Source organism: Oncorhynchus mykiss, chromosome 10, assembly GCF_013265735.2.
Source record: "Oncorhynchus mykiss isolate Arlee chromosome 10, USDA_OmykA_1.1, whole genome shotgun sequence".
NCBI lineage: Eukaryota > Metazoa > Chordata > Actinopteri > Salmoniformes > Salmonidae > Oncorhynchus > Oncorhynchus mykiss.
In genome coordinates this window covers 33,872,008-33,895,941 of record NC_048574.1, presented here as the reverse complement: position 1 = coordinate 33,895,941, position 23,934 = coordinate 33,872,008, and the positions used below count along the sequence as shown (strand labels likewise).

Sequence of the window (23,934 nt, the reverse complement as noted above, 5' to 3'; positions counted from 1 at the left end):
GCACTAAATAGCGTTTCAATCGGTGACGTCACTTGCTCTGAGACCTTGAAGTAGTGGTTCCCCTTGCTCTGCAAGGGCCGTGGCTTTTGTGAAGCGATGGGTAACGATGCTTCGTGGGTGACTGTTGTTGATGTGTGCAGAGGGTCCCTGGTTCGCGCCCGGGTTTGGGCGAGGGGACGGTTTAAAGTTATACTGTTACACATGCATCTGTGTGTGTGTGTGTGTGTACTGTACCTCCGTCGGGCAGGTTAGCCCAGTAGATTACTCTGAAGCCGAGCAGGATGCCGTTGAGAGCGTCTTTAGGAGGGGTCAGCCAGGATAGAGAGATTATCTCTGGAGATGCTGCTGTGGCCTGGACGTTCTCTGGAGGCCGGCTGGGAACTGTCACAACCAGGGAGGAGGAAAAACAACATTGTTACCTCAGTCTCCAAACAAGTAGAATGAACAGAAGAGTTTACTGAAGAGATGAGAATATTGAGATACTCTTGGAAGTGAACTTCATAATGCTTAAAACTAGTGTTTTGGGACCAAGCCTTCATCGGGTATGTTTTTAGCCATGACAAAAATGACCAGCCATGCATGACAATATTGAACATGTGATAGACAGTCTCACTACACCAGCAGTACCAACATCATCCACAAGATGTCGATAAAACTCCATCATGGGAGTTCACTTCTTTCAGAGACAAAACATCAGCTGTTTGACCCTTGATGCACCACAATACTGTAGAATACCCTAATGTTTGAAATCAGTAAGATTTTCACTGTCCACGATATTAGTACTGATAGCTAAAGGCAGACTGTGTGTTTGTCCTCCTCACCGTCCTCCAACGTGGTAGAGATGACCTCCTGAGAGGAGGGTCCTGTCCCAGCGCTGTTGCTGGCCTGCACCACCACCCCATACTGGGTGAACTTCTTCAGGTTGTCCAGGGTGACGCTCTCACTGTGGTCGTTGTCCCCCGTCGTCTCCATGCTGATGACGTTGAACTGGTAGTTCCCCCCGGTGCTGAACTCCCTGTAGCCCACCTGGTAGCCACGGATCGCCCCGTTCTGGAGGTGCTTCTTAGGGGCCTGGTGAAGGACGGAGAGAGGGAGGGAAGAGAGGGGAAAGTACATTTAGATATTAGGGGACATCTTCTTGAGGACAGAATAATGGTTGTGGCCCTCGATGACCTGATATGTAACAGACCATGTAGCTAGTAGACCACTGAACTACAGTAAGTTATTCTCAGTCCTGATGGAATTGATTGAACATATTTTACCCTCCAGGAGACTCTGATGCTCTGAGAGGAGAAGGCTTCAAGCTGCACATCTTGTGGGGGACCATCAGGAGCTAGAAGGAAGAACATACATCAAGGTCATTCAGATGTGAGCTACTGTCAGTTGAGTAGAGGAGGTGCAGGAAGGCAGAAATTAGTCAGCAAAGGAATTCAACTATCCAGTCTGAGTGTATTCTGAAGATTATTCCAGGGTTAAGGCAAAGATCCTGAGACATGGAAGGCTAAGGTTCTACAGTATCTTTGGGTAGACCAGAGTATTTGGTCTCAGATGGCCCAGCCCACTTGAACAGTAATAAAGATGGAGGTCATGTTTATGAGAGGTCATGGGGGACAGAGTCAGAAGAGGTGAGAGAGAGAAGTGTAGTATGGGGATTGGGAGGAACCACCAAAGGGAATGGGAGCAATTTACAGAGGGGCTGGCCAGTGATCTATTGACCGCAGTGTGACATTTACAACATGGTCTGCTAATTGAAAAGTCCCGCTTTTAGTGCAGGGTCAGCGTGTGTTCAATAATGCAACGGAGCCAATGGAGCTGATGTCACTCTGCTGTTAATGAATTGACTTCCTCATCCCCATTACCCTCTTTTCTACCTCTTTCATCCTAGTCACTTATGTAGGTATTTCCTTTTGCAGTTCATCATCCTGCCTGTTTGCCTGCTTTGACTTATGTATTTATGTAGTGCAGCAGTCTAAATGTGTATGTACAGCATAGCTACGCATGTCTGTGTGTGCTTGCCTTGTTGTTGTATGTCTGTGTCTGCATTCTGTGTGTGTATACATATGACCAGTGCTGGTCTAATACCTGCTTCGTCTGTGGTGATCGTGAGTTCGTTGCTGGCCTCACTCTTGCCGATGTGGTTCTTGGCGAACATGCGGATGCTATATGTGGAGGAGGGGTGCAGGTCTATGATGGTGGCCTGGTTGAGCTGGGGAGACACGTCTTTGGTCCTTTGGGCCATTTCCCAGGAGCCTGTGGGGCCGGGGTCAAGGTTTATAGGGGTTAGTGAGGACCACTAAGTGGGGTTGTAGGTCAAAGCCTGCTAAGTGCATTAGTCTGCTGTATTGAATTATACTGAGAAAAAGATCAAATGTCATTAAAAATCTTTATCTGGAAGACAAGAGGAGCACATTCAGCTTAAAGAGCTTAATGAGGATACAGAGAAGAATTTAATCAGGAGAGACCTTGAAAATACACAAGAAGTGAAAACATTTGTATTCTGTGCCATACAGAAAAGATAACTATTGTTTGTCTTGTACCTGATTTGTTCTTGCACTCAATGTCGAAGCCTGTGATTGGGCTGTTTCCATCGAAGCCCATGGTCCAGCGGAGGGCGATGGTCCTGTCCTTCACCTCTCTGATCTCCACCTCAGGAGGGTCCGGGGGCTCTGAGGGACACCACAAAGTCACAAACAAGGTTATACAATGCTAGGGTGTTGTTTATGCATCATTACCCTAATTGTGGGGTTATATTTTGTATTTCATTATGTTTTCATGACAATTGTCAGTGGTAGGCAGCTGTACCTTGCACTGTTAGCTGAATGATCCCTCTGTCTTCACCATAGGAGTTGATGGCATGGCAGGAGAAGAAGCCTGAGTCTTCCCTCACTGTAGGCCGGATCTATGGGAAGGGGAAAAAGAGGGTCAGCTACATAGATGAGGAAATACATGGAAAATACACATTCTGGGCTATATCATTCACAGACAGGGCTCGTGATGAGCCATCATCAAACCTGTCTACAAACTGACAAACTTAGTGCAGGCTTTTGCTCCAACGCTTTGCTCCAAGCAAATGCCCTGCATACCCAGTAGTTCTCCACCTGGCCTCAGCAGAGGTAACTGGGAATAGGGCAGCACCATTCCACTGGTGTGTCTGTATACCTGCAGGGTGGAGATGACCTCGTCGGCCACCTCTTTGACGGTGACGACGTAGCGGTGGCTGCTCTCCGGGTTGATGATGCGCTCTTCCTTCTCCCAGCGCACCATGATGGGTTTCTCCCCGTGGGCCGTGCAGCTCATCCTCTTCTCACTGCCCTGCGTGGCCAGCGTGGTGTTGGGGTATGACGTGATCATGGCTGGGACTGGAAGGGAGAGAGAAAAAGGGGAGGGAAAGAGAGAGCGAGCGAGACAGACAGACAGATGGACAGGGAGAGAGAGAGAGAGAGAGAGAGTGAGAGAGAGAGAGCGACAGCGAGAGAGATAAAGAGAAAGAGGAGAGGAGGAGGAAGGGAGAAAGATAGAGAAAAGAGTAGAAGGAACATGTTACATTAGTTATGAAGTAAGACAGGTTGAACATAAACAAGTTTAGCCATAATCCAATTCCAGTTGGACATCATAGTGATGATACCTGTCACATGGAGGAGGGTCGTTAAAAGACGGGAACAGTGCAATGAATCAAATCTCTCTGTTCAAATGACACTTAATTGAGTCATAGTATGGCTGACTTCAGTGGTTGCTAAGTATTTTGGTTTACATTCTGCAGACATTGCTCCAATTTCTAACATAAAACACAGTGAACGCCATGCTTCTTGTTGAACTGTGACAACAAACATCTTATGACAACAAGCAGCCAAGGCTTGGATCTGAGAAAATCCCTATTGGCCGGTCCCTGACAGCACACTAGGACAGCACACTAACGACTCACACACACAGCTCATTACCCCCACAACCGAGTGTGTAATGACACATACACACACGGCTCCTGTGATATGATGGAAAGTGTCAGGCGAGGGGTCGCAGATGTTTAAGCTTCATCTCTTATTCATTCCCCAGCCATTTTGAGCCACGCTGCAGAAAAATAAGGTTGATTTATTTTGCATGAAAACTATGAATTTTTAGTGAGATGCACTTGAAGTAGTGAGGGAAAAAATAACTCCTCACCCTTTCGTTAAATGTTAGCGTTTTGAGCAACGGTAGTCTCATTGTGCCATTTAAAGTGGCTCCGAGGTGCAAAGTTTACCCCAGACCCCTGACACTGCACTAATGGGTTAATCATAAACTATAATGAACTGTTAAGACCTCGACCACTACACTCTTAGAAAAAAAGATGCTATCTAGAACCTTAACGTGTTCTTCGGCTGTCCCCATAGGAGAACCCTTTGAAGAATATATTTTGGTTGCAGGTGGAACCCTTTTGGATTCCATGTTCTAAGAGTGTAGTATTACCATGATTATGACAAAGGTAAGCTCAAACTAGCCTAGCTAAGACTAACATCATGATGAGATCAGGTGAGAGCTCTCCAATGGGACACAACAGTGTTGATGCGTAGTCAATGAAACACCTATTGTACAGAAGGACTACATGAGGTGAGGTAGCCATCACTCAGCGGGAGATCACACAGACAGGACCAATGTAATCAGTGTGTGAGTGAGAGAGTAGCACAGCTGTGTCTGTCTGCCCCGAGGCACATGCCACGGTGCCAGGCTGTTTCATGGGCCTGTAATTGCTGTGTTGATGTATTTTTTAAATATCCGGCAGAATTATGGGTAGAGGAACATGGCTCTGGGGGCAGGGGGGCGAGGTGACTCCTCCACTGGGAGACTCAAACATTGGACAGCCACTCATTTTTTTATTTCACACAGTGCACTACATAAACACACATGCACACGGTTTAATTAGCAGTACTGACTGATATGTGTATCTCTAGCTGACAGAGTAGAGGTTAGGAGAGCCCCGTTTCTAAGCCTGAAGCCCAAAGGGCAACAAACATGATGCATGTCAGCCTGCCTAACTAACTGCCTGCAGGGAATTCTGGGATGTTCTGCTCCCGCTAGACAAAAGCTGCAGCTCCCCCTCCCAGGCTCCCTTTCACCTGACCAGGTTACCATGCCAACTAGCATCGGACAATCTATATATCCCTCTCCCTCTTTCCCTCCATCCCTGTCCTCAAAGGAGGCCATTTATAGTATCCAGGAATAGAACATGGAGCAGCCATTGATTTTCTACAGGACCGTGATTACATTATCCCAGCCCAGAATGTCGCAATGCAGACCCAAAATAAAAACAGGAATATACAGTACCAGTCAAAAGTTTGGACAAACCTACTCATTCAAGGGTTTTTCTTTATTTTTATTATTTTCTACATTGTAGAATAATAGTGAAGACAGCAAAACTATTAAATAACACATATGGAATCATGTAGTAAGGGGGTCTCCATCAGCCTTATCCTCCGGATACCATCCTCAAACCAACGGGCAGACGGAATGCCTGAATTAAGAAATATGGAAGTACATTCGCCAACACTTTACCCACCAACCACACGAGTGAGGTTGTTATCTAGCCTTGGCCGAATATGCACAGAACTCCCTGGTGCATTCCTCACTCCATCTCACTCCTTTTCAGTGTGTCCTTAGATACCAACCCCCCGTGTTCCCATGGGAGCCAGGAAATGTGCCTGCCGTCGATGAGTGGTTTGGAAGGGGTGAGCAGGTTTGGGAGACCGCACATCGGCACATAGATCAAGCCTCCCTCTCCCAGAAACGGTTCGCTAACCGGCGTCGCCAACCTACTCCACTCTTCCACCCTGGGCAACATGTGTGGCTCTCAACTGGCTTCGTGACCCCTGCAAAAAGTTCAGTCCCAGGTTCATTTGTCCCTTCAAAATAACACACAGCATCAATCCTGTCACCTACCATCTCCAGTTGCCCCGCCATTACCGGATCTCCTCACCCTTCCATGTGTCCCTTCTCAAGCCTGTGAGGTACACCCCTCCATTCTCCAATAGTGCACCTTGGCACACCCCCTCTGCTTGATGTCGGCGGTGCACCGGCTTATTCCGTCCAAGCACTCCTTGACTCCAAGCGCCTGGGAGGTCGCATCCACTACCTGGTGGATTGGGAGGGGTACGGACCCGAAGAAAGGTCCTGGGTCCCTGCCCAGGACATCCTCGAACCAGCCATGATCCTGGCTTTCCACCGTAACCGTCCTGACCGTCTAGCTCCACGTCCCCGGGGGAGGCCCCCTGCTCAGCTTCCTAGGCCTTCAACATACACTCAATTAGTATTTGGTAGCATTGCCTTTCAATTGTTTAACTTGGGTCAAACGTTTCAGGTAGCCTTCCACAAGCTTCCCACAATAAATTGGGTGAATTTTGGCCCATTCCTCCTGACAGTGCTGGTGTAACTGAGTCAGGTTTCTAGGCCTCCTTGCTCGCACACGCTTTTTCAGTTATGCCCACAAATGTTCTATAGGATTGAGGTCAGGGCTTTTTGCCACAACTTTGGAAGTATGCTAGGGGTCATTGTCCATTTGGAAGACTAATTTTCGACCAAGCTTTAACTTCCTGACTGATGTATTGAGATGTTGCTTAAATATATCCACATAATTTTCTTTCCTCATGATGCCATCTAGTTTGTGAAGTGTACCAGTCCCTCCTGCAGAAAAACACCCCCACAACATGATGCTGCCACCCCCATGCTTCACGGTTGGGATGATGTTCTTCAGCTTGCAAGCCTCCCCCTTTTTCCCCCAAACATAACGATGGTCATTATGGCCAAACAGTTCCATTTTTGTTTCATCAAACCAGAGGACATTTCTCCAAATAGTGCCATGTTTGTCCCCATGTGCAGTTGCAAACTAGTCTGGCTTTTTTATGCCAGTTTTGGAGCAGTGGCTTCTTCCTTGCTGAGCGGCATTTCAGGTTATGTCGATATAGGACTCGTTTTACTGTGGATATAGATACTTTTGTACCTGTTTCCTCCAGCATCTTCACAAGGTCCTTTGCTGTTGTTCTGGGATTGATTTGCCCTTTTTGCACCAAAGTACGTTCATCTCTAGGAGACAGAACGCGTTTCCTTCCTGAGCGGTATGACGGCTGCGTGGTCCCATGGTGTTTATACTTGTGTATTATTGTTTGTACAGATGAACGTGGTACCTTCAGGCATTTGGAAATTGCTCCCAAGGATGAACCAGACTTGTGGAGGTCTACAATTATTTTTCTGAGGTCTTGGCTGATTTCTTTTGATTTTCCCATGATGTCAAGCAAAGAGGCACTGAGTTTGAAGGTAGGCCTTGAAAGACATCCACAAGTACACCTCCAATTGACTCAAATGATGTCAATTAGCCTATCAGAAGCTTCTAAAGCGATGACATAATTTTCTGGAATTTTCCAAGCTGTTTGGACTAGTGTCCCACTATGACAACATCTGATGAAATTGCAGAGCGCGAAATTCAAAATACAAAAATTGTAATATTAAACATGAAAATACAAGTGTCTTACATCGTTTAACCTGTTAGAGCTCTAAGGGCGCTATTTCATTTTTGGATAAAAAACGTTCCCGTTTTAAGCGCGATATTTTGTCACGAAAAGATGCTCGAATATGCATACTATGCACACTGAAGTTTCAGAATCTGCAAAGATTTTGTCTGTAAGTGCCCCAGAACTCATTCTACAGGCGAAACCAAGATGATGCATCAACCAGGAATTAGCAGAATTTCTGAAGCTCTGTTTTCCATTGTCTCCTTATATGGCTGTGATTGCGCAAGGAATGAGCCTACACTTTCTGTCGTTCGCCCAAGGTCTTAGCAGCATTGTGACGTATTTGTAGGCATATCATTGGAAGATTGACCATAAGAGACTACATTTTCCAAGTGTCCGCCTGGTGTCCTGCGTCGAATTCGGTGCGCAATTGCCAGCTGCTTCTACTTTACCATTTGATTCAGGGGAGAAAGCATGTGTCCAAGAACGATGTATCAATGAAGAGATATGTGAAAAACACCTTGATGATTGATTCTAAACAACGTTTGCCATGTTTTCAGTCGATATTATGGAGTTAATTTGGAAAAAAGTTCGCGTTTTGAGGACTGAATTTTCAGATTTTTTTTGGTAGCCAAATGTGATGTATAAAACGGAGCTATTTCTAATACACAAGGAATCTTTTTGGAAAAACTGAGCATCTGCTATCTAACTGAGAGTATCCTCATTGAAAACATCAGAAGTTCTTCAAAGGTAAATGATTTTATTTGAAGGCTTTTATGTTTTTGTTAATGTTGCGTGCTGGATGCTAACGCTAATGCTAACGCTAAATGCTAACGCTAAATGCTAACGCTAAATGCTAACGCTAAATGCTAACGCTAAATGCTAACGCTAGCTAGCTACTTTTACACAAATGATTGTTTTCCTATGGTTGAGAAGCATATTTTGAAAATCTGAGATGACAGTGTTGTTTACAAAAGGCTAAGCTTGAGAGATGGCATATTTATTTCATTTCATTTGCGATTTTCATAAATAGTTAACGTTGTGTTATGCTAATGAGCTTGCTGATAGATTTACACAATCCTGGATACAGGGGTTTTTTCATAGCTAAACGTGACGCAGAAAACGGAGCGATTTGTCCTAAACAAATAATCTTTCAGGAAAAACTGAACATTTGCTATCTGAGAGTCTCCTCATTGAAAACATCTGAAGTTCTTCAAAGGTAAATGATTTTATTTGAATGCTTTTCTGTTTTTTTGTGTAAATGTTGCCAGCTGAATGCTAATGCTAAATGCTACGTTAGCCATCAATACTGTTACACAAATGCTTGTTTTGCAATGGTTGAGAAGCATATTTTGAAAATCTGAGATGACAGTGTTGTTAACAAAAGGCTAAGCTGAGAGCTAGCATATTTATTTCATTTCATTTGCGATTTTCATGAATAGTTAACGTTGCGTTATGGTAATGAGCTTGAGTCTGTATTCACGATCCCGGATCCGGGATGGGGAGATCAGAAAGGTTAAAAGCTTAACCAAACACGTTGTCAGATTTCAAAAAGGCTTTACGGCGAAAGCATACCATGTGATTATCTGAGAACAACGCGCGCATACACCAGCATTAAAAACATTTTTCAAACCAGCAGAGGCATCACAAAAATCAGAAACAGCGATAAAATAAATGCCTTACCTTTGAAGATCTTCCTCTGTTTGCAATCCCAAGGGTCCCCGCTACACAACAAATGGTTGTTTTGTTCGCTAAAGTCCTCCTTTATATCACAAAAAAATTATTTAGTTGGCGCATTTGATTCAGTAATCCACTCGTTCAACATGCAGACAAAGGAATCCCAAAAGCTACCGGTAAACTTCGTCCAAACAAGTCAAACAACATTTCTAATCAATCCTCAGGTACCCTGATATGTAAATAAACAATACAATTTAAGACGGAATGTAGTAGTATGTTCAATACCGGAGATAGATGACGAAGTGCGTGCCCTCATTCACGCGCACCACAAGTCTAGAGTCCTCCTGAGGGACACCTTGAAAAACTACAACTACTTGCTAATTTTTTAAAAAGCAAGCCTGAAACCCTTTCTAAAGACTGTTGATATCTAGTGGAAGCCATAGGAACTGCAATCTGGGAGGAATTATTTTGAATATCCCATAGGCTGGCATTGAAATGGCCTCTGACCTAAAATTTTTTATTCTGGATGGATTCTCATCGGGTTTTCACCTGCCATATCAGTTATGTTATACTCACAGACATTATTTGAACAGTTTAAGAAACTTCAGAGGGTTTCTATACAATGCTACCAATTATATGCATATCCATATCCAGTTTACTTTGGGCATGTCAGTCATCCGAACTTCTGAATACTGCCCCCTAGCCCAAAGAGGTTAAAGGCACAGTCAACTTAGTGTATGTAGGGGCCTCCCGGGTGACGTCGTGGTCTGCAGTGCTAGCTGTGCCACCAGAGACTCTCGGTTCGAGCCCAGGCTCTGTCGCAGCCGGCCGCGACCGGGAGGCCCATGGGGCGGTGCACAATTGGCCCAGCGTCCGGGTTAGGGAGGGTTTGGCCAGTAGGTCTTGTCTCATCGCACACTAGCGACTCCTGTGGCGGGCAGGGCGCATTGAACGCTGACCAGGTCGCTAGGTGTACAGTGTTTCCTCCGACAAATTGGTGCGGCTGGCTTCCAGGTTGGATGCGCGCTGTGTTAAGAAGCAGTGCGGCTTGGGTGGGTTGTGTTTCGGAGGACGCATGGCTCTCGACCCTCGCCTCTCCCGAGTCCGTACGGGAGTTGCAGCAATGAGACAAGACAGTAACTACCAACAATTTAAAAATACATTTAAAAAACTTAGTGTATGTAAACTTCTGACCCACTGGAATTGTGATACAGTGAATTATAAGTGAAATAATCTGTCTGTAAACAATTGTTGGAAAAATTACTAGTGTCATGCACAAATTAGATGTCCTAACCGACTTGCCAAAACTATAGTCTGTTAAAGACATTTGTGGAGTTGTTGAAAAACGAGTTTTAATGACTGTATATTCGAAGCTCTGTTTTTCCCGTAATTTAATCCTCCCGTGTATCATAGTTTTTGCCTGCCTCACTAACGATGCCTTTTGCCGATTCCCTGCCTGTACTATCGGATTTCCTGTTATCAACCTATTGCCTGATCTCCCGGACGACATTATTTTTCTGCCTGTACTGTTGCCTTTCTGGACCCCCTGTGTATGACCTTCTGCCTCCCCTTGGACCCAGCTATCTGCCTCCTCCTGTGTATGACCTTCTGCCTGCCCTTGGACCCAGCTATCTGCCTCCTCCTGTGTATGACCTTCTGCCTGCCCTTGGACCCAGCTACCTCCCTCCTCCTGTGTATGACCTTCTGCCTGCCCTTGGACCCAGCTACCTCCCTCCTCCTGTGTATGACCTTCTGCCTCCCCTTGGACCCAGCTATCTGCCTCCTCCTGTGTATGACCTTCTGCCTGCCCTTGGACCCAGCTATCTGCCTCCTCCTGTGTATGACCTTCTGCCTGCCCTTGGACCCAGCTACCTGCCTCCTCCTGTGGTCCTTTACAAAGAAACACCTGCTGCGCCCTGCGCTTGAAACCAGCTCTCTGTCTCCCATCATGTTCATTACAAAGGCTTAGATTGGCTACTTTGAAGAGCCTAAAATATAAAATATATTTAGATTTGTTTAACACTTTTTTGGTTACTACATGATTCCAGACAAAGACATGAATAATATTGCTTCGGGTTGTCTTAACAGCCAGGCTTCAGGTCCATTCAGGTCCATAAATATTGGCACCCTTGATAAAGATGAGCAAAAAAAATATTGAGCTATTTTGTATGCTAAAAAAAAGGGAAAATATACTATTTATACTAATACAATTGCTCAGATAAAGAAAGTAGATTTTTTTATTTGTTATTATCAATTTCATAAAAAACATCTAAATAAAGATAGGAGTCAAAGGTATTAGCACACTTGTTTTCAATACTCCAGCACTCTCCCTTTGCAAGGATAACGACACTGAGACTTTTTCTAAAATCTTTTATGAGATTGGAAAAAACGTTGGGAGCTACAGTATCTTAGACTATTCCTCCATACAGAGTCTTTCCAGATCCTTGATATCCTTTGTCTGCTCTTATGGACTGCCCTCTTCCATTCAAACCACATGTTTTCAATGGGGTTGAAGTCTGGAGACTGAGATGGCCATTACATTTTTTAGATTTTGTGGTTCATTTACAATTTCTTTGTGGAATTTGATTAGTGCTTGGGGTTATTGTCTTGCTGGAATATCTACTTGTGGCCAAGTGTCAACCTCTTGGTAGAGGTAACCCTGTTTTTGGCTAGTAATTTTGACCTCTATCTTTTTTGTCACTTGTTAAGCAAAATCTCTTTCTCTGAGAAATTGTATTATTATGAAACAATATAAGCACAGTATTTGTATTATTATTTATTTGATTGTCTTTTTTTCTTACCATTATCAAGGGTGACAATAATTATGGACCTGACTCTAAATCTACCGTACTTATGCCAGATGTGAAATATCCACCATCTTATGCAGTCAGTTGAAACAGACAACAAAACTTCCCGTCCCCTACCAACCTTTTTATTTATTTTCTATTATTTAACCTTTATTTAACTAGGCAAGTCAGTTAAAGAACAAATTCTTATTTACAATGAAGGCTTCCAAAAGCCAAAAGGCCTCCTTTGGGGACCGGGTCTGGGATTAAAAACGTAAAATCAAATACAAATGTAGGACAAAACACACATCACGACAAGTAAGACACCACAACACTACATAAAGAGAGACCTAAGACAACAACATAGCATGGCAGCAACACATGGAAACACAGCATGGTAGCGACAACATGCCAACAACATGGTAGCAGCACAACATGGTAGCAGAACAAAACACGGTACAAACATTATTGGGCACAGACAACAGCACAAAGGGCAAGAAGGTAGAGACAACAATACATCACGCGAATCAGCCACAACTGTCAGTAGGCCTACATGTCCACCATCTTCTTCAGTCAGTTGAAACAGACAACACTTCCCGTCTCCTACCGTCCTTTTAGTTTTTTTATGACACCATTGTACCATCATCCACATGCTGTACATTTAATCATATCCATATCTACCCAGCATGGACATCTAACAGTAACATTAACTTATGACTGTAGATTCCCGGTCGAATAGATAGCCGCAGGCATCCGGCTCCGTTTACCCCACCAGAGTGAGTGTCTGGCTGTGGAATATAGGCCACAGGGTGCCCTGGTTGGATGACTGGGCCATGGGTGTGAGACGAGAACAAGACAAGATCACTCCCAACAGGAGCCCACTGCCCCTGGGGCATTGTGTGTGTGTGTGTGTGTGTGTGTGTGAGTGAGTGGATAGGTAGGGGGAAGGGCGGTGATGGCACAGATTTGACTGGTTCACTGGGTGCTAGCTCCACTCACTGCACCAAAATAATTCCCTTAGCTGCACAATTGGGTTGGACATTGAGCATGATGCTGAGTATATGGCTGCAGACAGGCTGCTTTGTGTGGGTAGTTGGAGGGCTGAAACAAGGGAAGGAATGAGAGAGAGAAAGCGAGAGTGAAAGAGAAAATAATTCTTACTTCAGTCTGAGGGAAGTGGTCTGATTGGGTGATTGGGAGGTTGGCGACCAGGCGACAACGCTGTTTTTCTAAAGTTAAGTCTCATTATGTGCGTGCTCTCATCATTGTGTCTCGGTGCGTTACGAGTGTGATGCTCTTAATTGATCCTAATTGGCACTGATAAACATTGAGTGGCTGTTGACCCACTGATAGAATAAACCTACTCTGGATTAGTGATGCATCCAGTCAATTGCATCAGTGGAGGTAGGTATACGGTAGAGGAGACTAGTCATTTAGACATGGGAATGGGTTCAAATCCTGTTGTTGCCCTCAGCTGCACAAAATATAAATAAAGACATGGATAGTTTTAAGTAAGGTAGACTTAAGTATTAAGGTGTCTAGGCAATATGCCAAATATTGTGAATCTATCATGAATAAAGAGTGAATAATGTGAGCACGCACTCTCGCACTCTCACACACACACTCTCACACTCTCGCACACACACACTCTCACACACACACACTCTCACACACACACACACACACGCACACACACACACGCACACACGCCCGCACACACACAGAGCTGTGAAAATACTGCTATTGCGACACAAGCAATTTCTGCTGTCTGTGGGTGTCTGTGACATCGTTCATATACGAGGATGCATGGTGTATTATGGTTAGGCATTAGCCTATGCACAGACACTAATCACAATAAAAGTGTTTCACTACGACATCACAATAGCTGCAATTCATTTCCCTGTGGGTCCGCCACAATAGCCTGGCCGAATGGAATCTGTCGAAACCACTGAATTACAGTAGCAGCCTGCGAGGGTCATGATTCTTCAGCAATGGCCATGATTCTTCAGTAATGGCCTGTGTGTGTGTGTGTGTGTGTGTGTCTATTAGTGTCTTTTCCAGAAATACAACCAGGTACACTTGTGAGCGGGGTAACCCAGCCAAGAGCTCATCCAGTACTGTATATCACCTGACCAGTACTGTATATCACCTGACCACTTTACAGCCAGTCAGTTCCAGTGTTGCTGTAATAGTCTCCTAAGCCACTTAAGTGGCAGCAGCTTCTCCAACAGCAGTGGTGTCGTATAGCCTGGATAAACAACACACACCAGCACAGTGCAGAGTGTACTGCATGCTACATGTTTACTGTCTATGAAGAGGAGGGCACAGTCTGGTTTGTGTACAGTATGTAACATTACACCTGCTCAGAAGAGGACAGGTTCAGTGGGTTAATGAGGGTCTCGTCTGGCACAAATGCACTGATCCACAGGAGACCAGGGAACAAGGCTCCCAGGGAGGCTCAGGTTCCAGAGAGCAGGAGGGCCAGACACAACCAACACCCTGACCACACAACCACCCGCACAACGATCAAAACAACAATCTGAACCTGACACTCCGGGAGCTGAGCTCAGCTGAGGAAGAACACTGACACACAGGCTCACAAACAGACACACAAACACTACAGAGGGACATTAATAACAGTGTGTGTGTGTGTGTGTGTGTGTGTGTGTGTGTGTGTGTACACAGAAAACACTCGAAGCAGCCTATGTCCAAACATTTTACACGGGGATGAAAATCGGCCACTGCTGTGGGTACGTGTACATGTCCTGGTACATGTATTGTGTGTGTGTTGGTAAGTGTACGTGTCCTGGTACATGTATTGTGTGTGTGTTTGTAAGTGAACGTGTCCTGGTATATGTATTGTGTGTGTGTGTTTAAGTAAGTGTGTGAGAGTATTATATGACTGACTGAGTCAGAGAGACTGGCTCGGCAGTCTCAAATGGAGGTTGCTATGGAACATTTTCAACGCTGCAGGAGCTGTGTTTATTTTGCTTTATTCCGGAACAATGTTGACCGCCCTGACTTTCAACGCAGCAACTGTTTGCTTGCAGAGGAATACAGGGTCGAGGTGGCTTCTCTTAGAAAACAAGTAGCGAACCTACACAAGCTACTTGGGAATCCACGCCTGTCTACTTATTATTTTTCTTCTACCCCAGTAGCAGGACGCTGTTCTGGTCTGGTGGAAGTGTCGCCCCAGTTTCGGCTCTCCACAGCCAACTGGTCGGTACTGTGCATGGATCCCTCCCCGGAGGGGCCTCCCCCTTCCCTGAAGAATGGAGCTAGCAGGATGCTCCTAGATGATGGGGGATGTTCCTGTTCTCGACCCAACCAACCAGCCATGGAAATATGTCACTCATCATGTATCATGGAGATACTGTATGTCACTCATCATGTATCATGGAGATACTGTATGTCACTCATCATGTATCATGGAGATACTGTATGTCACTCATCATGTATCATGGAGATACTGTATGTCACTCGCCATGGAAGAAAAAAGAGGCAAAGAGGGCCTCCTTGGAGATGTTAAGTCCGGACACAGACCAGAAACGGCTTTGCTGCCCTGGATCCAGAGGTTCCGGCGCCTTCTGCCCTAGTGGTGTGGTCACCACTAGGGCAGAAGAGGGATTTAGGAAAATTACAATTGGCTCAGAACATGGCAGCATGGCTGGCCCTTAAAAGTACACAGGGAGATAACATTAATGATATTTTTAGTCAACCTTTATTTAACTAGGCAAGTCAGTTAAGAACAAATTCTTATTTACAATGACGGCCTACCAAAAGGCAAAAACCCTCCTGCAGGGACGGGGGCTGGGATTAAACATTTTAAATAAATAAAAAAAAAATATTGGACAAAACACACATCACGACAAGAGAGACAACACTACATAAAGAGAGTCCTAAGACAACAACATAGCATGGGAGCAACACATGACAACACAACATGGCAGCAGCACAGGGTATAAACATTATTTGGCTCAGACTGTCAGGTGCGTGAATGAGGACCCAAAAGCGAATTAACAAACAGAGTTTCTTTAATGATGAACACACGTGGGCTCAGATGGACAGGTAGATTCCGACAGGACAGGACAAGGTTGCAGCAAACACGATGATAGTCTGGTTCAGGCATGAGACTCACAAACAAGAATCCGACAAAGACAGGAGCAGAAACAGAGAGAGATATAGGGACCTAATCAGAGGGAAAAAGGGAACAGGTGGGAAAAGGGGTGAATGAGGTAGTCAGAGAAGACAAGGAACAGCTGGGGGAAAGAGGGACAGAAACGGTAACCTAGTACGACCAGCAGAGGGAGACAGGGTGAAAGGAAAGGACAGAAAGACACAACATGACAATACATGACAGTACCCCCCCACTCACCGAGCGCCTCCTGGCGCACTCGAGGAGGAAACCTGGCGGCAACGGAGGAAATCCTCGATCAGCGCACGGTCCAGCACGTCCCGAGAGGGAACCCAACTCCTCTCCTCAGGACCGTACCCCTCCCAATCGACGAGGTACTGGTGACCACGGCCCCGAGGACGCATGTCCAAAATCCTACGGACCCTGTAGATGGGTGCGCCCTCGACAAGGATGGGGGGGGGGGGGGGGGGAAGACGAGCGGGGGCGCGAAGAACGGGCTTGATACAGGAGACATGGAAGACCGGGTGGACGCGACGAAGGTATCGCGGAAGAAGAAGTCGAACTGCGACAGGATTAATGACCCGAGAAATACGGAACGGACCAATGAACCGCGGGGTCAACTTGCGAGAAGCCGTCTTAAGGGGAAGGTTCTGAGTGGAGAGCCAAACTCTCTGACCGCGACAATATCTAGGACTCTTAGTTCTACGCTTATTAGCAGCCCTCACAGTCTGCGTCCTATAACGGCAAAGTGCAGACCTGACCCTCTTCCAGGTGCGCTCGCAACGTTGGACAAAAGCCTGAGCGGAGGGGACGCTGGACTCGGCGAACTGAGATGAGAACAGCGGAGGCTGGTACCCGAGGCTACTCTGAAAAGGAGATAGCCCGGTCGCAGACGAAGGAAGCGAGTTGTGGGCGTATTCTGCCCAGGGGAGCTGTTCTGACCAAGACGCAGGGTTGCGAAAAGAAAGACTGCGTAAGATGCGACCAATAGTCTGATTGGCCCGTTCTGCTTGACCGTTAGACTGGGGGTGAAAGCCGGAAGAGAGACTGACGGAAGCCCCAATCAAACGGCAAAACTCCCTCCAAAATTGAGACGTGAATTGCGGACCTCTGTCCGAAACGACGTCTGACGGAAGGCCATGAATTCTGAAAACATTCTCGATGATGATTTGTGCCGTCTCTTTAGCAGAAGGAAGCTTAGCAAGGGGAATGAAATGAGCCGCCTTAGAGAACCTATCGACAACCGTAAGAATAACAGTCTTCCCCGCTGACGAAGGCAGTCCGGTGACAAAATCTAAGGCGATGTGAGACCACGGTCGAGAGGGAATGGGAAGCGGCCTGAGACGGCCGGCAGGAGGGGAGTTACCGGACTTAGTCTGCGCGCAGACCGAACAAGCAGCCACGAAACGACGCGTGTCATGCTCCCGGGTGGGCCACCAAAAACGCTGGCGAATGGAAGCAAGCGTACCCCGAACGCCAGGGTGGCCGGCTAACTTGGCAGAGTGAGCCCACTGAAGAACGGCCAGACGAGTAGGAACGGGAACGAAAAGAAGGTTCCTAGGACAAGCGCGCGGTGACGGAGTGTGAGTGAGCGCTTGCTTTACCTGCCTCTCAATTCCCCAGACAGTCAACCCGACAACACGCCCCTCAGGGAGAATCCCCTCGGGGTCAGTGGAGGCTACTGAAGAACTGAAGAGACGAGATAAAGCATCAGGCTTGGTGTTCTTAGAGCCCGGACGATAAGAAATCACGAACTCGAAACGAGCGAAAAACAGCGCCCAACGCGCCTGACGCGCATTAAGTCGTTTGGCAGAACGGATGTACTCAAGGTTCCTATGGTCAGTCCAAACGACAAAAGGAACGGTCGCCCCCTCCAACCACTGTCGCCATTCGCCTAGGGCTAACCGGATGGCGAGCAGTTCGCGGTTTCCCACATCATAGTTACGTTCCGACGGCGACAGGCGATGAGAAAAATACGCGCATGGGTGGACCTTGTCGTCAGAGAGGGAGCGCTGAGAAAGAATGGCTCCCACGCCCACCTCTGACGCGTCAACCTCGACAACGAACTGTCTAGAGACGTCAGGTGTAACAAGGATAGGAGCGGATGTAAAACGATTCTTGAGGAGATCAAAAGCTCCCTGGGCGGAAACGGACCACTTAAAGCACGTCTTGACAGAAGTAAGGGCTGTGAGAGGAGCTGCCACCTGACCGAAATTACGGATGAAACGACGATAGAAGTTCGCGAAGCCGAGAAAGCGCTGCAGCTCGACGCGTGACTTAGGGGCGGGCCAATCAATGACAGCTTGGACCTTAGCGGGATCCATCTTAATGCCTTCAGCGGAAATAACAGAACCGAGAAATGTGACGGAGGAGGCATGAAAAGTGCACTTCTCAGCCTTCACAAAAAGACAATTCTCTAAAAGGCGCTGGAGGACACGTCGAACGTGCTGAACATGAATCTGGAGTGACGGTGAAAAAATCAGGATATCGTCAAGGTAAACGAAAACAAAGATGTTCAGCATGTCTCTCAGGACATCATTGACTAATGCCTGAAAGACAGCTGGAGCGTTAGCGAGGCCGAAAGGAAGAACCCGGTATTCAAAGTGCCCTAACGGAGTGTTAAACGCCGTCTTCCACTCGTCCCCCTCCCTGATGCGCACGAGATGGTAAGCGTTACGAAGGTCCAACTTAGTGAAAAACCTGGCTCCCTGCAGGATCTCGAAGGCTGAAGACATAAGAGGAAGCGGATAACGATTCTTCACTGTTATGTCATTCAGCCCTCGATAATCTATGCAGGGGAGCAGAGACCCGTCCTTCTTCTTGACAAAAAAAAACCCCGCTCCGGCGGGAGAGGAGGAGGGGACTATGGTACCGGCGTCAAGAGCTACAGACAAATAATCCTCGAGAGCCTTACGTTCGGGAGCCGACAGAGAGTATAGTCTACCCCGGGGGGGAGTGGTTCCCGGAAGGAGATCAATACTACAATCATACGACCGGTGTGGAGGAAGAGAGGTGGCCCTGGACCGACTGAACACCGTGCGCAGATCGTGATATTCCTCCGGCACCCCTGTCAAATCACCAGGCTCCTCCTGTGAAGAAGAGACAGAGGAAACAGGAGGGATAGCAGACATTAAACATTTCACATGACAAGAGACGTTCCAGGAGAGGATAGAATTACTAGACCAATTAATGGAAGGATTATGACAAACTAGCCAGGGATGGCCCAAAACAACAGGTGTAAAAGGTGAACGAAAAATTAAAAAAGAAATGGTTTCGCTATGATTACCAGAAACAGTGAGGGTTAAAGGTAGCGTCTCACGCTGAATCCTGGGGAGAGGACTACCATCCAGGGCGAACAAGGCCGTGGACTCCCTTAACTGTCTGAGAGGAATGTCATGTTCCCGAGCCCAGGTCTCGTCCATAAAACAGCCCTCCGCCCCAGAGTCTATTAAGGCACTGCAGGAAGCTGACGAACCGGTCCAGCGTAGATGGACCGACAAGGTAGTGCAGGATCTTGAAGGAGAGACAGGAGTAGTAGCGCTCACCAGTAGCCCTCCGCTTACTGATGAGCTCTGGCTTTTACTGGACATGAAGTGACAAAATGACCAGCAGAACCGCAATAGAGACAGAGGCGGTTGGTGATTCTCCGTTCCCTCTCCTTAGTCGAGATGCGGATACCTCCCAGCTGCATAGGCTCAGCTCCCGAGCCGGCAGAGGAAGATGGTAGTGATGCGGAGAGGGGGGCAACGGAGAACGCGAGCTCCTTTCCACGAGCTCGGTGACGAAGATCAACCTGTCGCTCAATGCGAATAGCGAGTTCAATCAAGGAATCCACGCTGGAAGGAACCTCCCGGGAGAGAATCTCATCCTTTACCTCTGCGCGGAGACCCTCCAGAAGACGAGCGAGCAAAGCCGGCTCGTTCCAGCCACTGGAGGCAGCAAGAGTGCGAAACTCAATAGAGTAGTCTGTTATGGATCGATTGCCTTGACATAGGGAAGACAGGGCCCTGGAAGCCTCCTCCCCAAAAACAGATCGATCAAAAACCCGTATCATCTCCTCCTTAAAGTCCTGATACTGGTTAGTACACTCAGCCCTTGCCTCCCAGATTGCCGTGCCCCACTCACGAGCCCGTCCAGTAAGGAGAGATATGACGTAGGCGACACGAGCAGTGCTCCTGGCGTAAGTGTTGGGCTGGAGAGAAAACACAATATCACACTGGGTGAGGAACGAGCGGCATTCAGTGGGCTCCCCAGAGTAACACGGCGGGTTATTGATTCTGGGCTCCGGAGATTCGAAAGCCCTGGAAGTGGCCGGTGGATCGAGGCGGAGATGGTGAACCTGTTCTGTGAGGTTGGAGACTTGGGTGGCCAGGGTCTCAACGGCATGTCGAGCAGCAGACAATTCCTGCTCGTGTCTGCCTAGCATCGCTCCCTGGATCTCGACGGCTGAGTGGAGAGGATCCGAAGTCGCTGGGTCCATTCTTGGTCGGATTCTTCTGTCAGGTGCGTGAATGAGGACCCAAAAGCGAATTAACAAACAGAGTTTCTTTAATGATGAACACACGTGGGCTCAGATGGACAGGTAGATTCCGACAGGACAGGACAAGGTTGCAGCAAACACGATGATAGTCTGGTTCAGGCATGAGACACACAAACAAGAATCCGACAAAGACAGGAGCAGAAACAGAGAGAGATATAGGGACCTAATCAGAGGGAAAAAGGGAACAGGTGGGAAAAGGGGTGAATGAGGTAGTCAGAGAAGACAAGGAACAGCTGGGGGAAAGAGGGACAGAAACAGTAACCTAGTACGACCAGCAGAGGGAGACAGGGTGAAAGGAAAGGACAGAAAGACACAACATGACAATACATGACACAGACAACAGCACAAAGGGCAAGAAGGTTGAGACAACAATACATCACATGAAGCAGCCACAGCTGTCAGTAAGAGTGTCCATGATTGAGTCTTTGAATGAAGAGATTGAGATAACTGTCCAGTTTGAGTGTTTGTTGCAGCTCGTTCCAGTCGCTAGCTGCAGCGAACTGAAAAGACACCCATGCATACCACACAAGACATGACACCAGAGGTCTCTTCACAGTCCCCAAGTCCAGAACAGACCATGGGAGGCGCACAGTACTACATAGAGCCATGGCTACATGTAACTCTATTCCACATCAAGTAACTGATGCAAGCAGTAGAATCAGATGAAAAAAACAGGTAAAAATATACCTTACAGACACTCACAATGGTACAGACAAACGCATTCACACACAAGAGTTAACACATGCACTCTACAAACATGCACATTGTAATATTGTTGTATGGTGGCATTATACATTTAAGCAATAAGGCCTGGTGGTGTGTGGTTTATGGCCAATATACCACGGCTAAGGGCTGTTCTTATGCACGATGCAATGCGGAGTGCCTAGACACAGCCCTTAGTCATGGTATATTGGCCATATATCACAAAACCCCCGAGGTGCCTTTTGCTATCATAAACTGGTTACCAACATAATTAGAGCAGTAAAAATAAATGTTTGGTAATACCCATGGTATATGGTCAGATATACCACGGCTTTCAGGCAATCAGCATTCAGGGCTCGAAACACCCAGTTTATAATTTGTATTCTAGACATGTAGTTGTGTAATAACATTATATGATGTACTGTTTTATATTTTGTTTTATATATAACGTAAGTGCCTTAATGTGTTTGGACCCCAGTAAGAATAGCTCAGCTGATGGGGATCCCTAATAAATACAAATACAGACCGACAGACAGTAGTCATGAGGGAGCAGTATTTAGCTGTGGCAGACAGACAGACAGACACTCTGCAGGGCGGCCTCTGCTCTGGCCAGATAACAGCTACAAGGATATAAGCCCCCACACTGTGTGACTGGGATCAAATGAGCAACCAGCCCAGCCATAGGGGAGCAGCAGGACATCGCACGTGCACGCGCATACAGATACACACACGCACAAGGACACACATGTACACAAACCGTGCACACATACAGAACCAGTCAACATTTTGGGCACACCTACCCATTGCAGGGTTTTTCTTTATTTGTACTTTTTTCTACACTGTAGAATAATAGTGAACACTTCAAAACTATGAAATAATACATTAAATAATTTAGTAACATAAAGGTGTTACAAAAATCGAACTATATTTTATATTTGGGCTATTTGGGCTATTTGACCAAGAAGGAGAGTGATGGAGTGCTGCATCAGATGCCCTGGCCTCCACAATCACACGACCTCAACCCAACTGAGATGATTTGTGTCATGTATTGTCATGTTGTGTCTTGTTTCTGTCCTTTCTCTTCACCCTGTCTCCCTCTGCTGGTCGTTTTAGGTTACCTTTTCTCCCCCTCTTTCCCCCAGCTGTTCCTTGTCTCCTCCTAACTACCTCGTCACCCCTTTTCCCACCTGTTCCCTTTTTCCCTCTGATTAGTCCTCTATATCTCTCTCTGTTTTTGTTTCTGTCTTTGTCGGATTCTTGTTTGTGTTATTCATGCCTGAACCAGACTATCGTCATGTTTGCTGCAACCTTGTCCTGTCCTGTCGGAATCTGCCGGTCCATCTGGGCCTACCTATGTTTTGTTATTAAAGAAGCTCTGTTTACGTTAATTCGCTTTTGGGTCCTCATTCACGCACCGTAACAGAAGAATCCGACCAAGAATGGACCCAGCGACTTCGGATCCTCTCCACTCAGCCGTCGAGATCCAGGGAGCGATGCTAGGCAGACACGAGCAGGAATTGTCTGCTGCTCGACATGCCGTTGAGACCCTGGCCACCCAAGTCTCCAACCTCACAGAACAGGTTCACCATCTCCGCCTCGATCCACCGGCCACTTCCAGGGCTTTCGAATCTCCGGAGCCCAGAATCAATAACCCGCCGTGTTACTCTGGGGAGCCCACTGAATGCCGCTCGTTCCTCACCCAGTGTGATATTGTGTTTTCTCTCCAGCCCAACACTTACTCCAGGAGCACTGCTCGTGTCGCCTACGTCATATCTCTCCTTACTGGACGGGCTCGTGAGTGGGGCACGGCAATCTGGGAGGCAAGGGCTGAGTGTACTAACCAGTATCAGGACTTTAAGGAGGAGATGATACGGGTTTTTGATCGATCTGTTTTTGGGGAGGAGGCTTCCAGGGCCCTGTCTTCCCTATGTCAAGGTAATCGATCCATAACAGACTACTCTATTGAGTTTCGCACTCTTGCTGCCTCCAGTGGCTGGAACGAGCCGGCTTTGCTCGCTCGTTTTCTGGAGGGTCTCCGCGCAGAGGTAAAGGATGAGATTCTCTCCCGGGAGGTTCCTTCCAGCGTGGATTCCTTGATTGAACTCGCTATTCGCATTGAGCGACGGGTTGATCTTCGTCACCGAGCTCGTGGAAAGGAGCTTGCGCTCTCCGTTGCCCCCCTCTCCGCATCACTACCATCTTCCTCTGCCGGCTCGGGTGCTGAGCCTATGCAGCTGGGAGGTATCCGCATCTCGACTAAGGAGAGGGAACGGAGAATCACCAACCGCCTCTGTCTCTATTGCGGTTCTGCTGGTCATTTTGTCACTTCATGTCCAGTAAAAGCCAGAGCTCATCAGTAAGCGGAGGGCTACTGGTGAGCGCTACTACTCCTGTCTCTCCTTCAAGATCCTGCACTACCTTGTCGGTCCATCTACGCTGGACCGGTTCGTCAGCTTCCTGCAGTGCCTTAATAGACTCTGGGGCGGAGGGCTGTTTTATGGACGAGACCTGGGCTCGGGAACATGACATTCCTCTCAGACAGTTAAGGGAGTCCACGGCCTTGTTCGCCCTGGATGGTAGTCCTCTCCCCAGGATTCAGCGTGAGACGCTACCTTTAAC

General features: G+C 47.1%; 1 protein-coding gene across 3 annotated transcripts in view; it reads right to left on the bottom strand.

Moving 5' to 3' along the window:
- The window catches only part of dscama (Down syndrome cell adhesion molecule a), a 183,152-nt gene that overhangs the window by 17,475 nt on the left and 141,743 nt on the right, over nt 1-23,934 (bottom strand). For all 3 annotated transcript variants that reach the window (XM_036990095.1, XM_036990092.1, XM_036990093.1), the window contains exons 12-18: nt 3,160-3,359; nt 2,803-2,899; nt 2,538-2,666; nt 2,083-2,250; nt 1,263-1,333; nt 822-1,071; nt 235-381 (exon numbers count right to left, since the gene is read on the bottom strand). In XM_036990095.1, coding sequence (XP_036845990.1) covers nt 235-381; nt 822-1,071; nt 1,263-1,333; nt 2,083-2,250; nt 2,538-2,666; nt 2,803-2,899; nt 3,160-3,359 — 1,062 coding nt within the window. The remainder of the gene's footprint in view (nt 1-234; nt 382-821; nt 1,072-1,262; nt 1,334-2,082; nt 2,251-2,537; nt 2,667-2,802; nt 2,900-3,159; nt 3,360-23,934) is intronic.